The sequence below is a fragment of the Anguilla anguilla genome, chromosome 4, assembly GCF_013347855.1.
Source record: "Anguilla anguilla isolate fAngAng1 chromosome 4, fAngAng1.pri, whole genome shotgun sequence".
Lineage (NCBI taxonomy): Eukaryota > Metazoa > Chordata > Actinopteri > Anguilliformes > Anguillidae > Anguilla > Anguilla anguilla.
In genome coordinates, this window is record NC_049204.1 from 35116191 (window position 1) to 35133729 (window position 17539).

The 17539-nt window shown below is 48.2% G+C and overlaps 1 protein-coding gene across 5 annotated transcripts in view; it reads left to right on the plus strand.

Moving 5' to 3' along the window:
* mpp7a (membrane protein, palmitoylated 7a (MAGUK p55 subfamily member 7)) overlaps window positions 1–17539 on the plus strand; it is a 129023-nt gene that overhangs the window by 75762 nt on the left and 35722 nt on the right. For all 5 annotated transcript variants that reach the window (XM_035413679.1, XM_035413681.1, XM_035413680.1 and 2 more), the window contains 4 exons: window positions 277–408; window positions 14315–14396; window positions 14848–14933; window positions 16499–16573. In XM_035413679.1, the coding sequence (XP_035269570.1) occupies window positions 277–408; window positions 14315–14396; window positions 14848–14933; window positions 16499–16573 (375 nt within the window). The remainder of the gene's footprint in view (window positions 1–276; window positions 409–14314; window positions 14397–14847; window positions 14934–16498; window positions 16574–17539) is intronic.

Here is a 17539-nt window from a genome sequence, read left to right on the forward strand (position 1 = left end):
TAAATGGCCATCTGTGATCACTGTGAATCAGGCTGAAGCATTAAACAGTAATGAAAGTATTAAATTGAACTCTTTTCAGGGGCTTGTGCATGGGTATATGAACTGCTAATCATTTTAATGACAAGAACACTTTAGCTGCTGGACAACACGTTGCTTGGCTTGCCCACTTGTGAAAGACCGTCTTTGCATGTCCAACACCTTTGTGCCTAACCCTAACCCTGAACTGAACGTGTTTTTCATTTATTCGTGTTTTTTGCGTGCCCCCCCCCCCCACAGGGTTTGTTGTCCGTCCATGACACGGTGGCTCAGAAGAGCTACGAGCCCGAGCTCCCGCCCCTGCCGGACGACATCGATGACGACGAGGACTCCGTGAAGATCATCCGGCTGGTGAAGAACAAAGAGCCGCTGGTGAGCGGGACCGGGGCGCTCGGACGAGTTTGACGCCGGGCGGACACTGAGACCCGGGGGCCTGCCTCCTATTCCTTTCACCTGGTGGAGTCAGGCTGAAGGCCGGTCCCTTCGGACCTGGTCTTGAGTAGCATACCGTTCCACCCTGTTTTGGGAATGCTGAGAGGGGGACGGTATCTAAAAACAGATCGGTATAGATCATCACTTTATGAGAAGCATGTCCCTGTGGGACTCTGGGCAGTGAGACCAGTGATAGGAGCCAGGCCTCATCAAGGGGGCTCTTTACAGTTTAGAGGGGCTTAGAGGTAGAACACCCATGTGCCCCCAGAGAATCATACCATCTGTGGCACAGAGCTCTCTCTCTGTCTCTCTCTCTCTCTCTCTCTCTCTGTATCTCTCTCTCTCTCTGCCTCTCCCTGTCTCTTTATCTTGTACTCAGTGGGGTGAAAGTGGGTCAGAAGGGTGTGTAAATTAACTGATGCTCGTTTTTGACATGTGGGGATCGCTGCACCAGCTGTTGTACGTCAGCTGGTCATTGTGATGTCTGAACTCCACGGTGCTTTGAAGCAGCCTCTGTTTCTCGCTCTCTCTCTCTTTCTTGTTCTCTCGTTCTCTCTCTCCACCCTTTCACAGCGAAGCCTGTGTCTAGCGTGCTCCAAGGCCATTGTTTTCCTCCTGTCTGACCGTGCTGGTCTTTGCTCCTATCTCATGTTCTCGCTGACCTTGCCAAGAGTAACAACAACAAAAACATCTTGGCCCGTCCGCCTAATTTTTTCTCCTCTCTCCCAATTTTCTTTCTTTCTTTTTTCCCCTCATCCTCTTTTCCTGGGCGGCCACTCCTGACATGCCGCGCATTCCACCAGCCCTGCTGGCAAACAGGCGCCTGTCCGTGGTCAGCCGGGGCCTACCCTCTCTCTCCCTCCATCTCCTGCTCTCTTTCTTCCTCTCTCTCACTCTCACTCTATCCCTTTTTCCCCTCACTCGCTCCCTCTATCTCTCTCTCTCCCTTTCCCAGTCTCACCACAGATGGGTCCCAGCCCCAGACCTGACCCCAGTCTGTGCCCCGCCCATCCCTTCATTCTCTCCTCCTCCTCCTCCTCCCAGCATGCCCTGAAACTCATCACAGGCCCAATCACAGGGCTTCGTGAGCACGCGGGGAACACACCTAATTTAAAAAAAAAATTTTTTTTAAAGAGCACGCACCACCCTTTCCTCCGGGGACGGTTTTGATCTCTTCGCAGGAAGCCTCTGGTCTCCTCGGCCCATCGGAGGCCCTCCAGCGTTCGCCGGCTCTGTTTTCACATCGCGGTTTTCCGAAGGCCCGTATTCAGCCGTCCGCCAGACGCCCCACCTCTCCCGACCGCACTTTTGGAGATCAGGAACACCTATGTAATTCTCGGTTTCGGCCTTGTACATGTGGAAGCTGCCAGCCGTTTTTTTTTTTTTTTTCTTCAGTCGGCCAGAAAAGCTGCTGTAATGTCACATCTTGAAAACCCATAATGCGACAGACCGCTCGGGCTGGGTTTAATTGTCGGGTTGCGCGTTTGAGTTATCACGGGACGCTCTGTGTCCGCGCAGCACGAGATTGTTCGGCGCGAAGGGGGGCGGAGGGGGGTAGGGGGGTGGTGCGTGAAACCGGGTGTTATCAGGTGAGGAGAGGGGAAGAGGAGGGGGATGTGAACTTATGAGGGAAGAGAGAGACTGCCTGGAGTCGCCCCTCCCTCCCTCCCCAGAGCTCCCGCTGCGAGCGGCTCGGCCGCGCTGGCCTGGGTACCGCCTGAAAGGTCGCGCGGAGGTTTCGGCCTAATTGAACGCGGTTTCCCTAATTGAGGGCTTGCTAACCGGCGGCGGGATTTTTGTGTGCAGGGCCGTGTTCGTGAGAGTGAAAACAAAACAATAAATCCCCAAAAAATCTGATTACGGGTTCGCTTCCTTCCCGAGTGTCACGTTTGGCGGAGCTGTTCGTGCGGTTGGGGTTTGGGGGGGGGGGATGCGAGCACCTCCGGTAATGAGAGAGCCAAGGCCGCCCTTCAGAAGCCTCTCTCATCTGTTACAGCTCAGCGCTTCGCAGTTCTGCCATTTCCCCTTTTAACTCGCAGCCCTTCGTATTGTCCCACGCTAGGGGACTCCGTGCAACAGTGTGGTTCACCCAGTGCTGGCCTTCCCTGCACCATTCATGGGAACACTGCTGCGGCCACTGGCTGGCCCACTGCCATAGACTGGCCTCTGCACTGACAATGCACTTTGCATTTGCAAAGCTTAGCCTAGAGGTTAATCTCATCCATTACCTGTTGCCTGTGTGGGAGTTGTGTGTTGTCAGGAAATCTTTTTTAAAATAATGCGTATCTGCAGTTTTCATAAGCGGAGGTAGGGGTTGTGCTGCACTCCCTCTTCCAATTCATGCATTCATGCATACTTGTCTTTGTTTTGTTTTTTTTGTTTTGTTTCATTTCATTTTTTCTCTCCGGCGAAATGGGAATTTAAGTCCGGTAAGCCCAAGTTGTAATGGGTCTTCTCTACCCTTTTCGAAAAATTGTTTCTGATGTGCCCTTTAAACTTGCAATTTTATTTAATCAGTCTGAAATGTTCATGGTTGACATCCTAACAAGACAGCGATACGGTAACGGTATAATTTCTTTCCGCTCTTTCTGTACAGCCATGAATGTTTTGGCTACGTCTTTCGGGGGGACCAGGGTTAGGGCTCTGGGCCCTCATCGTAGCTCATCCATTAACTTAATTGTGATTAGTTGAGTGGATTGTATTCGGTAGCGCTGATTAATTGCTATCATTTTTCAGACCGTGACTTCATGGCGTAGTTTTGCAAGCCGAAAAACTTAATCTTCGTGATCTTTCCCCCCAAACTCTTGCTCTCCATCTGAAACCAGAGCCGTGTAATTTATTAGCTTGAATATCAGGACAATGAAATAATTAGGTTTCAAAAGAGGCATATCCATGTGGGTTCTTGGAGGGGTGAGAGGGGAAAAAAAAACAGTTTGAGCAAAAGAAAAAGTCAAGTGCAGCCGCATATTTAATAAAAAAGAATGTGTTATTTTGGATAGGATTACAAAAAACCCAAAATGAAACTACACAGAGTTGCACAAAGACCAACTTCTGTCCAATGCAATATAGCAAATTTGCTTTCCATGATAAAAAGTCTGAGAACAGACTGACTAATAGGAGCAGTGTTGACAAAACTGCCAAGTGCCAAAAATGAGGAAAGGAGGATAGGGAGACTGGTGGTGTAGTGTGCCCCTGAGCTTGGGAGAGAGGAGCCAAGAGACTATCTTTCCTTAGCATCTCGGGGAGAAAAAAATGTCAAAAATAAAGGACATCTGTAATGGCATAGAATAAATCAAGGAGATCACCGCATAGATTAAAGCTGAACTAAAGATAATGTGTAAACATTACTGAATGTTCGGAGCCTCTGTGGTCAGGTCTGTTCTAGTCATTTGGGGCATTTAGGCTTTCTGTCCCAGATGTAAGTAGCAGCTTGATGTTTGTTTGCCGTGCCATTAGCAGCTCTCTTGCAGTGCATTCTGCTGGGTGCGATCATTTGGTCCTTTTATTTTGGGCTGAAAAGGCATTAATGCCGCTGATTTCTGGCACATCTCTGCCTTGGATGGCCTCACAGGTTTTTGTGGATAAAGAGACATGGTTTGCATTTGATTACTGGGGGAAGGCACATTTCTGATTGCATTTCTGAAAGAAGTTGGAAGACTGGTATGCCCTCAGGCAAACGGGGCTTCCTGTGTATTTAACACAATCATGATTTCCATATCCTTCGTTCGCCACTTGCCATGTCAAAATAGGTCAGCTGACTAGAATTAATCGTGATTCAAATCAAAAGAAAACTGATCCTTTTGCATCAGACTCCCAGTGTGCCATTACCCTTTAGGAAAAAAAAAAAAAGCTTTTTTTGAATTTGTGTGGCACAGAGTGGCATTAATTGTTACCCCCAGAGGGAGGATAACCTAAATGAATTTACCTGATTTACATGAGTAATAGTGCCAGAGTGTTAGGGGGTGACAATGTGAGGAGAAACAAGAAGGAGGCTAAGTCGCCTGCCTGTATTCTTTGTGGTAATGTATGGCTGTATTCTGTATTGGTAATGTGTGGCTCAGGCCAGGAGACTGATGAGAACAGAATTGCAGATGTGAACCCAGATGTTAGAGTACTGGGGCCTGGACTAGGAGCTGTACAGAACAGGCGGAGACAAAGCCTCAGATTCTTCTGATGCTATATATAAAGAATCTGCTATCCCAACTCACTACCACTATGTAGAAGACACTTGATTATTTCAGGTTCCCCAGAGGTTCCTTCTGGTAGAAGTGCTTCTTACCGTAGAGGTTCTTCTGTAGCAAGACTGAAGGAGAGGTCTTTCAGTGGCAAGGACTTGGAGAAAGTGAAAAGCATTTCAGATTTAGCCAGATTGAGCTTTATGTGAATGTTGGCCTACCAACATGAAACTTTGTTCAGGCAAACTGAGAGGCATGATGAGACCTGTGTCTCAGATGAAGGAAAAGAGAGGAAAGGTAGGCCTATAGTGTCATCAGCATAGAAGTGGATTGACAAACCATGGAAGGAGATGGCAGATCCAAGAGATGCATGTAAAGGGAAAAGAGGAAGGGGCCAAGTACAGACCCTTGGGAGACACCTGTAAAAGGTCATAAGAAACAAGCAACCATCCCAGGAAACCCTAAATGCCCTGTCCAGAGATGTAAGATTCAGTCCGCTTAAAAATCTGTCAGTTCTCTCCGGTTGCAGAGGACGAGCGTGTGAACTGCGGTTTTAAAAGCTGCAGAAAGGTCCGGTAGGGTTAGGACAGATGATAGGGAAGAGGCTCTTGCTGACTGAAGTGCTTCAGTGATGGAGAGCAGGGCAGTCTCAGTGGAGTGACCAGCCCTGAAGCCAGACTGGAATGTTTAAGAAGGTTATTCTGTGGCCGAAAGTAAAAAAGTTTAAAAAATGCTCTATGTTCCACTGTTGTGGAGAGCAAGCAGAGTCCAGAGACTGGGCATTAATTCTGGACAGCTGAAGGGTCCAGAAGGAGGTGAATGGGAGTATACTGGGCGTGATTGTCTGGAGAAGAGGGGAGGTGGTTTGGTGATGTGATATCAGCAGCTGAGAGATGTTGATTTCTATGTAAGGGGAGAAAACGTAGCCCGAGAAGGTTAGGTCAGTGGAAAGTGGGTGGGCAGAATGAAGCCATTCAGCTGAGAAGATGGCGAGATAAGAGAAGGGGAGAGCAGAGCAGAGAATTCCCAACACTTTGAAACGAGTTAGACAGTTTCGCTGCCGCAGCCAGATGGGCGGGGTGTTCAGGAGAAAGAGCAGGCGGTGGAAAGAGCAGCAGAGGTTGCAGTGTTATCTGGGGTAATCCAGCTTTCAGTGAGGGTGAGTAACTGGAGGATGAGCGGGGGACCATGGGCTGTGATAAAACCAACTCATCCTCTTACAAGTCTTACAAGGGATGAGTTGTCAGCGGGGATCTCTGAATGGTTGATTAGCTTTCAAATTATGCGAGACTGAGAGTGACAGTGACGATGAGCGTATCTTCTGCCAGAAACACGAACAGGCATCATCAGAAAGAAACACATGCTTAACAGCTGACTGAATATTGCAGCTGTGAATGGCTGTCATCCACTGAGCTGCTCAATCAGCTGATTAATAATGGCCACAGCTTCCAAAACAACATGCACAGCTAATTGGCAAAACAAGAGCACAGAAACCGTGCTGCATAGTTAGCACTGAACGATAAACTAATGCAATGAAAGAGCGTAAGATGGCTTCAAAACATACTTCAGTTAAGTTGCACACTGGCCACTGCATTTGGCAGCCAAGAGGGACATCTTCCCAAGGCTAGAAACCCAACAGTGGCAGGAGTGTCAGCTCCTCTGGCTGTGTCTTTGCGATGCGTTGGGAGCTCATTTTTCCCATTAGAGACGGTGCCGTGAGTGGAGGCCCTGATGGAGCACTCTTGACGAGCCTTATTTCGGAGCCCACTCTCATCCCACCCCCCCATCCGCTCGCCGTCCAGCTCCCGCCATTGGGCTGCGCTGCCTGGCGCTAATCGATACTGCACGCCACGGCCCTACTGGAAAAACCAGATTGACAGAGAGCTTCTTTCCTTTCCTTTTTGACTTGTTTTGATCTCTACTGTCTCGTTTAATATACGGCGAGTCTTAAAATACTGTCTTTTCTGTGAAATTTCATACTAGAAGAGGATTTTCACTTATATGGACGAGCACTTTGAGACTGATATTTCTTTCCTGCTCTCCACGGGCCCCCACACGTCTAGCTTACATGCATTATGTGTCGGCTCACATCTGTGTGTGCATCTGTGGCGGGGAGAGTGGATAGGATTGCATTATATGTCCCCACTGATTGTGCCGTACATGGAGTTGCTGATAACCTATAACTGCCAGTTCTACTATGTGGATAATAATAATAATAATGTAAGGGAAACCTTGCAAAGAGTCAAATAATTGAGGTCATTACTCTTCAATTCATGCCGTTTAACCTGAATACGAATAACAGGGGTTGGCTGGGTTAAGCCTTGGCTGAATCATGTGGCAAAAATCATGCTGGCATTCAGCGGGAAGATTGGTCGTACACTCTGCAGCAGGATTTGAAATAGTTGGTCTCTTTGGAAAAGTAATTGAGGAAAATCTGTAACTTGAGCAGGGCAGAGCATGTTTCTTCCAAAGTGTGTGTTCTGTTCTATTGTGATGAATTAAGTGCAGTAATAGTGAAATTTTCTGGAATGAAAACAACAGGAAATTAGATCAGGAGACAAAGGACATGTGCTATTATAATAGAGATGCCGCGTGCATCAAAGGAACCGTAAAGGAATCATTAATCCTACACCGCGTGCGAGAGCATAGAGGCTCCAGATGATTAATGCTGAAGCTAAGCTCAGTGGAGGTGTCCCAAGTGCAGGGTTGATGTGAGCGGTCTGCACCCGTGCAGTACTAATGATACTAATGCTTTTGTTTATAGAGTTTACCTTAAAGCCAGATGTTGTGGAGGTGTAGTTTTTAAAAATACTTCAGAAACTGAAAATACAGTACCGCTGGTTTAAAGGAATACCAAACAAGGAGAGCATCATCATCAAAAGAGGAGTGAATAAAACGACAATTGAGCCCTGGCTCTCGGGTGAATGCACATGCTATGGCTGCAGCATTCATTTTGTAGGCACAGGTGGCATGTCATTTGCACATTTTGGCGAGAACAAATGGGGCAGGGAGCACGGTCAGCAGTACTGTGGTGTGCTGGACCATGGTGAGGACTCTCAGAACTGAGCATTAACATCAAAGCTGATGGACATATTCAGCTCCCCTGTCAGCTTGTCCAGTATATAATGGATTAGCCGCTGGCTTGTTTTCCCTTCAGGTGTGCAGACCACTGAACAGGAGGCAGTGCTCGTTAACATGTGGGATTAAGCTAAAGCTTCCACCCGCATGCTGTCCGCACTTCATAAACACAACAGTGGAAAACGTGGGGAGGAGCAGGGTGAGGGCAGGGTGTGGGGTGGAGGTCGGGGGTGTTAAGAAAAACCCATAAAGTGTTTTGATATGAACTTAGCCTCCTTCTGCCTCTTTAATCGTGAGATTGTAGATGAAACGCTATGCTGTTTTCGGAATATTTTTTTTTTTTAAGTGGTTATAGAGTGGGTCCTCACAAAGGTGGGCTTCACAAAGATGGATTTCAGTTTTTCATGTTTTGCACCAAACAGCAGCTTGTGTGTGTGTGTTTTTTTTCTCCCCTGATCCATCATTGCCCCGCTCTCCAGCGGACCTCCTCTATGCTCTGTGCATGCCAGCCCATGAATGCAGACTCTGTTGCTTCATGTGGCAATATTAATTGCCTTGGGCTGTCTGTTTCCCAGAGCACTTTTGGAAATGGGATATGACGTCTGAAAGTGGTATTTCTTGGTGGGATAGTTTTAATGAAAAATTGTCGCCACTTAAAAGGGAGAAAGATGTAGAACACGTTGCACAAACACTCCGCAAAGTGGAAGTGGCGTTCCAGAAAGATCCTTTCAAACTGAGATCATGTGACACCCCCATTGACCACACACACATACGTGCACGCACACTCACACACACATGAAAACACACACAGGCACAGACAGACATGCGTGCACACAGATTCCAGCCCACAGTGGTGAGCCCTGCTTTCAAGTATGTTTTTGTAGGGAGTGCGTAATGACTGAACTTCTATCAAACACAGAATTCTGGGGGAAAGAAAAATGAAATTAAAATGGCGCTCTCAAACCCCTGCTTTATTTTACCCATATCTGGCAGCTTCTTTCAGGAATTTCCTTCTAATTATCATGATAATGACCTGCAATTTTCTTTTTTCCTCATAGTGCTTGTTAATTACAGCTCAGGTTAGGATGGGGGTTAGGGAAATAAGGGAGGACATTTTTGAACCCGCTTCGTGAGGAGTATTGTATAGTGGCAATCAGAAGCTGTCTAATGAAGCAGGTAGGGAGACATGCAACAGGTCATCCGGAGGGGATAGCAGCGCCGCTATTGGAATGAAATGTGAAAATCATTCAGCAGACAGCCTGGTTCACCTCTTTCTCTCTGTCTTTTTTCATTTCCTCCTGTGAGGTGACTCAATTTCACAGGCCAGGTGGAGGAGTCACTTCTTCCACCTCCACACAAAACTGTATTCATCACAATATGATTACGTAGTGCAGGAAACTGCATGTATCGTCCAAATATGACTCTTTTTATTGGCTAATTTCAGGAAATGCTGCTACTCTATTGTTGTTGTCTTTGTCGTTGATGATGATGATTATGATTAAATGGCATTATTTTTAAAATAATTGATGTTATCCATTTAAAACACATAAATGCAAAATTATACTGCACCTGGAGGCTCTGAGATAGATGTTGAGCCTTGTATGTTGGCACTGTGAACATAGGAAAGAATAGAAAGAAAATTTGAATGTACGTTATGCAATGAGAGAGAGGCAACGTTTACATCTGCAATAAAAATGTGGCTTTGTGTTGAATAAATGGGGAAAAAGGAAACACCTGGTCAAGGCACTGCTGGCCACGTGATTTCACCTGAAGCCGCGTTCATTTTGACCCAGCTGAGCTCAAATCAGCGCGGTTTTCCTCAACGCTTGCCGTCCTCGTTACGTTCTTCCTCTTAAGCGGCTTCTTGTCAAAATACCAGCTTTTGACCCCCTGCTCACCGAACCCTCAAATTATTTTTTCTTGTCCGTCTCAATTTAGAGAGGAAGGTAATGTTTGTCAAATGACATCTTTTTACGCGCGGCTCTCCGGACCGTGTTTAGAGTGGCTGTTACGGTTACGGGCAGAGTGTGTGAAATGAATCCGCGCGCTTGTTTTCCCTGGCAGCTCCCAGTGGGGATACCCCTATCCTGGCCACAGGGCTGCACGGCTGTATTTAAAGACCCGGGCGATGGGCTTCCTCTTCCTCCGTGGGGTTCGAGCGGGTGTCTGTAGCGTGGTACTGTGGGCAGTCCGGGCCCAGCTGGGGTGCGTGCGTACCTGAAGGGGTCTCATGCTTTAAGTCTTGGCCCGAAACCCCTTCAGAATAGGGCTCAATGTTATCGTTCTCTTTTTGGGAACTGTATTACACAGCAGAACAAATCGGTCAAGCTTGGTTCTCGACCCCCTTTCATCTCTCTTCTGTGACGGAATAGGTGAAGCGCGAGCCATTTGTCAGCATGTATTTACCACCCCCCACCCCCCCGCCCCCCAATTTAAACGTTTTCTTCCTCTTTTGTGTGCTGTACATTTCAGGAAAGTTATGGCCTGATAGAGATGAATATTGGTTCGGTTCTCATCACACAGCGAAGCTTGAGCTATTGAGATTTTTTGGCTGGATCTACAATAACAATCAGAAGCATTTATGTGTTAAAAATGCGGCAACGGTCCTCAGGGCAATGCGTACATATGGACCTGATCATGTCAGAGAAAAGCAGCCCCCAGATCGTCTTACTGATGAGTAATTGACCGCCAATGGCTAAAAGTGCTCCTGATTCCTTAAGGATGAGCGTTTGGTCTCCAACATATAATTTTTGAGAGCCGTGCTCTTTTAAGTCATGTCTATTTTTAAATCGTCCTCTGAAGGCAAAGCCCAGTAGCAAAAAATTGTGATTTCCATCTCTCTCTTGTTTTCTCTCTTTCTCTCTCTCTCTCTGTCTCTCTCCCTCTCTCTCTCTCTCTCTCTCTGTCGCGCTCTCTCTCTCTCTCTCTCTCTCTCTCTGTCGCGCTCTCTCTCTCTCTCTGTCTCTCTCTCTCTCTCAGGCAGCTGTTCTGCGGGGCGTTCTATTTTGGGCTGTTACGAGGGGCTGCTGTTGCTCAGTGCTCATGCGGTGTCTGCCGTTAGTAGACACGGAGCGACTCGCTTATCTGGCTTAGGAGAGGGGCGCATCCATCATGTCTGGTCTGCCAGCCTCAGGTGGCCCCACACACCGTGTCCCCACCGCTCCCCCAGCTATACCTGTCTTGTCGCAGATGGCGGCTGGGAAACGGCTTCCATGCCCCCCCGGCTGTGGAGGAGGTCCCCAGGCAGCAGAGCAATCAGACAGAGCCCCGGGGTACCTGAGGGGCCCGCACGGCTGTGACTGGAGCTTATTTTTGTACATGCCGCTCTGTTTGTGTGTTTGTTCAGTAGGGCCATAGCGGGTCACAGAAGGGTGTGCTGATTAGCTGATGCCTGTGAATGTTTTTGACACGCGGGGGTCGCTTTAAAGGCGCACCAGCTGTTGTATATCAGCTAGTTAATAGGACGTCTGAACTCTATGGTACTGTTGAAGGGGCCCCCATCTCTCTCTCTCTCTCGTAGTGCTTTGGCAGAGCTGGAGAGCTGGGTGGTTATTTGATATCTCTACTCAGCTGATTTTCCCCCAGAGAGCCGTGATGAAGTGTACCAGCGTTTCCGAGCAGATCTATCAGGTTTTTAACGATGTGGCAGGGGTGCGCATGCTTGCCATCAGAGGGGTCAGGCTTGAGGGGGGAAAGACAGTCTTGCCGGATCGCTCTGTCTCGAACCTTCTGAAAGCGTGGCTGACTGACTGAGTGAGATGAAGAGAGATAAAAAATACGACGCGGAGTCCGCTCTATTGCAGTGACGCGTGGATGATGTGCGCAAGTGGTATGTTCCTCCCCCCAAAAAAGTTGTCATCGCCCATCTCTCTGTGGGGCAGCTCGACGGCTGGACAGAGCTCCTGTAGCCTGGCCTCTCTCCTCGGAAGTGTCTGTCTGTCGACTGACGCAGTGCAGATCGGCGTCTCCCAGCCGGACGCGTGTCTGCCGGGCCCCTGGCTCCGCGCGTCTCAGTACCCCCGCAGCTTCCCCCCGGTGTATTTCTGTAATCGCTCTCCGTGTCTCTCTGTTCCTCTGTCTGTCTCTTTCTTTCTCTCTCTCTCTCTCTCTGTCTGTGCCTCTGTCTCTCTCAGACAGCCTGCCCGCCAGCAGGCCCTGAGACCTGCCAGCAGCTATTGAGCCATTCTTATTTCATTATTATTGCTCCTGTATCGGTTACCGTTTGTCCCCCCCTTTCCCCCTAACCAACCCTCCCAAACCTCTGGCCTCTTCATGGCGAATCTCTGATTGCAGATTGCCCGTTGCGCTCATTGCGCTGCTTAATGACCTCACCAGGCCTAATGGCCTGTAATCGTGGAAACGGGCCACACCATTGGCTCTGGCTGAGCTACTGTTCCCTGGTTACGGGAAGGCCTGCCCTCCCGTGCCTTCATGCCGTAGGCCATGTGCCTGGCACTGCCATCTCCTCTGCCCAGGGGCAGCTTAAAGGGGATGGGGCACTACACTGTAGTTTTTGTCATTAATAATCGTAGAAAAACAATGGCTGGTTGTACAACACATAGGTCGGGCACCTGTTACATTTGTCTTAAATGTTCAAATAGTTTCCAAATTATTCATATCGTAAATGTACATTGAAAGTACACAAGCTAGTTGCTTTCGTAAAAGTGTTCTAATAATTCAGACGCTTTATAAAAATGTGCTAAATCGGAAAAAAAGGGACAATTTGCAGAGTTTGTTCCCCTGACTTGCAGCGGCCCCAGCCTCTGATGAGACGGCAGTAGGTCCAAGTCTGCCGGGGGAGCATTTAATATTGTCTTCTGCCTAGAATCTTCTCCGCTGCATCAGCTGCTCTCAGAAATGATAAACTGGGGACGCGGCGCCGAAGCAGAGGTCCTGACGGCCGGGCCCCCGGGGGAGTCCGCCTCACAGCTTTGCTTCCCGCCCTAAGGTCTCGGGTTGCCGCTTAATTGACGTAATGGCTCGATTAACCGGCGATCGTTTGAAGACGTCGGCCCTGAGCCGTGCAGTGAGGTGCGAGGGCGCTCTGCTTCCAGGCAGGAGGCGGCCTTTAATTCATCCGCAGTTTAAAAAAAAAGAGAGAAAGGAGGAAAAAAGGCCTCGGCGGAGGTGGACGGTATTAGATATGACCAGACAGGGGGAAAGTAATGATCTGTTAAGTCACTGAAACCCCAGGGTGGTACAATAACCAGAAAGCGGGTGCTCTCTTGAGGCCTGGCCTTTGACAACTCTACCAACCCCCCCCCCCTCCCTACCACCACCAACCCCCCTTGGCAATTTTCCTTTCGTCTGGAACAGAAGTCAGGGCGATATTGCTGCTGTAAAAGCAGATGAAGTCCTCACATGGGGAAGGGGGTAGGGGGGCTGTTTTTCCATGAGGTGCGTGGCAGTGATAGTGAGTTGGCTTCTTCTTGCGCCGGTTGTTTAAACCTGAAATGAGGCAGTGAGACCCATAAGCACAAATAATGTATAAATAATGATTGAAATTATGGCAAAACCGGGAAAAAGTTTTTTTTTTTTTTTTTTTTTTTTTTTTTTTTTTTTTACTTATATGCTGTAAATTTCAGTCCTGAATCGAAGCTGCAATCATAGGAGCTCTGCACGGGATGTGGTGGCTGTCGTCCAGACATTGTCTTCTTTTTGCTGTTTTGTTTTTTTTGGCCGGGCCTTCAGAAGCGCCTGGTTCTGTTGACAGCATGGGCGTGGCGTCGTCTCGGTTCCTGTCAGCGCCCGTCAGAACCGCGGGCTCCTGGCGCGGCGCACGCTGGCGCGCTCCGGCTCTGGAGCGTATGTGCGGGCGTAGCCGGCCGCATCGCTCCAGCACGCCGCCGGGTCGATGGGGACGGGCGGCCGCGTCCCCAGGCCTGGAGCTGGGAGCGGCGCTGCGAGGGCCGGCGGCTCGCAGAGAGCACGTGCAGAAGTGCTGCTCCTCGCTCGCCCTCTCGGGCCTCGCTCGCCTACCTCTGGAACACGGGGTCCTGGAGGGCCGTAGATTTTGCTGGTTTTTTATTTAACCTCCAAGTCACGTCCCAGTTCAGATCCGAGACAGCAGGAGGGTTACCTATGTAATAAATGGCTTTAATTGCTTAATAGACCGCTGAATAACGATGAATACCAGAAGGCCCTGCAGCCCTCCAGGACCAGGATTGAGAACCACAGTTCAAGAAGTATAGAGCGACATGCACAGGGGCTTATAAGTTTTTTAAAAGTGCATATTGCTCATTTTCATCAATCAAAGCCTTTTTACTTGAATCCAGCTTGTGCGTGTGTGTGAATGGTTTTTCCCAGCTCTGTGTTCAGGATGTTTTGGGTGAGTGTTTACTAAAATGGCCTTTGGGTGAAGTGGCCTGCATTGTTACCTTTAGATCCTCTGATACGATATGAATATACCTTGGGGGGGAAAAAAACGATTTCAATTTGTTGTCCATGTTTCAAACTCACCGTATGTCTCACCATTTGTGTTTTGTGTGTGTGTTTTGTCTTTGTCTGTGTGTGTGTGTGTGTGTGTGTGTGTGTGTGTGTGTGTGTGTGTGTTGTGTGTGTTGTGTGTGTGTGTGTGTGTGCGTTTGCTGTAGGGAGCCACAATAAAGCGGGATGAACAAACGGGAGCCATAGTGGTAGCTCGAATAATGAGAGGAGGTGCTGCAGACCGGAGTGGTGAGTTCCTGAATCCCCACCCAGCACACACTGGCCCTCTTTGTCCCCTTCCTGCATTTCCATGTCGCTGTATTCTGTCTGTTTCTCAGTATTAATTCTGTGACCTGTCAAGTTTCACAACCAACATGCCTCACGGCTAGCCATGGAATTTAAGACTCTTAGACACAGCAGATCCTACCAGGATCTTAGGGCAGACATTTTCAACTCAAGAAGAACTCCTGTCATGTAATAGCATGTGTTATATTTGTTTCATTAGAGCGTATATGTTATGTGACTATATGTTTGTGTTATGCATGTGAATTTATGTACCTTTGTGCTATTATGCGTGTGTGTGTTTGCGCACGCGTGTGCGTGCGTGTGCGTGTGTGTGTGTGTGTTTGTGTTTGTGTTTGTGTTCGTGCATGTGTGCGTGCGTGCAGTGCTCTGACTCTGCCGGGTGTCTGTGCTGCAGGCCTGATCCACGTGGGCGATGAGCTGAGGGAGGTGAATGGAATTCCGGTGGATGACAGGAAGCCAGAGGAGATCATTCACATCCTGGTATGCGGCTCTTCTCATCGAGCTGCTGTTTATGGGCCTGTTTAACTCTCTGAGCAGAATTACAGCTGTGTTTGCTATGGCGCTTTAATGCCTCCTCCTGGGGCAGCAGGGCCCTTTGATTCCTCATCTTGTTGATGGCTAAACACTCGCGTTATTTACAAGGTCGCTCCGTGAAATGTATGTTAAGGAGAACGGGAGCAGCGTGAGAGAGCGTGTGCTCCTCCAGACTGTGCTCTTAGTTTCTCCTGTGCAGTTCATCACAAGCAGTTTCACTGTGCAGTCTCTCCTGTGCAGTTCTTCCTGAATAATCTGTCTGGTGCAGTTTCACTGTATGGCCAAAAGCATGTGGACACCTGACATCCAACAGCTCATCCAAAATTATGGGCATTAATATGGAGTTTGTACACCCTTTTCTGCTATAACAACCTCCACTCTTCTGAGAAGGCTTAATTCTAGATGTTGGAGCATTGCTGCAGGGATTTGCTTCTGTTTAACCACAAGAGCATCAGTGAGGTTGGGCACTGATTGAGCGATTCGACCTGGCTCACAGTTGCCTTTCCAATTGGATGGGGTTGAAGTCAGGGCTCTGTGCAGGTCAATCAGGTTCTTCCTCACCGTTCTCAACAAAACCACTGCTGTATGGACCTTGTTGTGTGCCTGGGGGCATTGTCATGCTGAAACTGTTGGGGAAGCACAGAATCGTCTAGAATGTGAATGTATGCTGTATCATTAAGATTTGCCTTCATTGGAACTAAGGGGTCCTGCCTAAACCATGAAATACAGTCCCGAGCCATGGGGTGTCAGGATACTTTTGGTCATATAGTGTATATCTGTGCATAGGTGTTGTATGCAGTCCATCCTGTGCACTCTCTACTGTGCACAGTTTTCCAGTGCACACTCTCCTGTGTACTCTCTATTGTGCACTCTCTACCGTGCACAGTTCTCCTGTGCACACTCTCCTGTGTACTCTCTATTGTGCACTCTCTACTGTGCACAGTTTTCCAGTGCACACTCTCCTGTGTACTCTCTATTGTGCACTCTCTACTGTGCACAGTTTTCCAGTGCACACTCTCCTGTGTACTCTCTATTGTGCACTCTCTACCGTGCACAGTTTTCCAGTGAACACTCTCCTGTGTACTCTCTATTGTGCACTCTCTACCGTGCACAGTTCTCCTGTGCACTCTCTCCTGTGTACTCTCTATTGTGCACTCTCTACCGTGCACAGTTCTCCTGTGCACTCTCTCCTCTGCACTCTGTGCAGTCTGTCCCATTCCTCCTTTAAGGTTCTACAGTGGAGCCCTGTGTCCCAGGGCCAGTGACCCACAGGTCAGTTTTGAGCCCCTGAAAGGAAGCTCCTCCCCCAGGCCGGCGTGCCGTGACCCTGTGAAACAGTCTCCAAGCAGTCATCCTGTCCAGAAGGCGTACCATCGCTCAAGAAATAATAACAGTCTCAGACTCCATTCTCTGCTTGGGTAATTTAGTTTGATTTAACACTGCGTTTGTCTCCATTTCAGTTTGGTTATTCTTTTTGTCTCCTCTGTCCGTTCCCTTTGTTCCATGTTAAGGCGCAGTCCCAGGGGGCCATTACGTTTAAAATAATACCAGCCATCAAAGAAGAGACGCCTAGCAAGGAGCCCAAGGTACGTCCTGCCATAGAGATTAAATCGATTGTGTTACACGTGTGTGGACCTAACCAGAGTGAAATGAGAGGTTTTCTTCTTCTCAGTGACTCCAGTCTCTGGATCTGAGCTGGTGTCTAGAGGAAATCAATTCTGTTAGGAGGATAGTAGAGAGCGAGTAAATAGAAGACTGAGAGTCTGTGCATTTTCACCTTGTTGTGCATGTGTGCATTTGTGGACATGTGTGTGTGCGTATGTGTGTGATTGTACATGGTTGCGTGAGTGTTTGCACACGTTACGCTTGTTTGTATGGGCTTGAATGTTTGAATGCGGTCCTGAGAGATTGTGCTGAGAGATGATTTGGGTCAGTAGCGAGCCTGGGCCTTTGTCTAGAGCGAAAACCTTGTATTAGTCATGTGATATGTTTCACAGGCCCAGTTATTATGTGTATTGCCTTTTGTGGATATTTATCACTAACAGGAGGCTGTGTTTGTCCCCTCAGGTGCAGATTAGGCTAACGTGCAGTCTGAAATATCACGTCTTTAAAAATTTTCACGGTTTAATAGCTCTAATATGCCCATTTTCGACTTCACGATGAACTTGGGCTTTCAGTGTGCCAGTGGTTTTTTTTTTTTTTGTTTCATATAATAAATATCCGCAAGTGTTGCTAATTGGGTGCACATGTCTAAAAGAAGAAGAAGGGTAAATCAAGTCCTTTCAGCGAAATCAAGCCTGTTTCTGCTTTTCTGATGAAAACTCCTATCTTAAGCCAGCACCTCATCTCTGGGCCCAAACAACAGTCTCAGACTGACACAAAATATCACTACATGGGAAGTAGCACTTGTTGAATCAATAAAAGAAATCATTTCTGATTGTTCCAAATGTCTCCCTCTGTGCATCACAGCAGCTCCCCAGACTTTATTAACTGAGACACTTTCTGCTTTGAGGGGATCAGCCTGCATGGCGTAGTCCTTGAGTCTCTGTGGG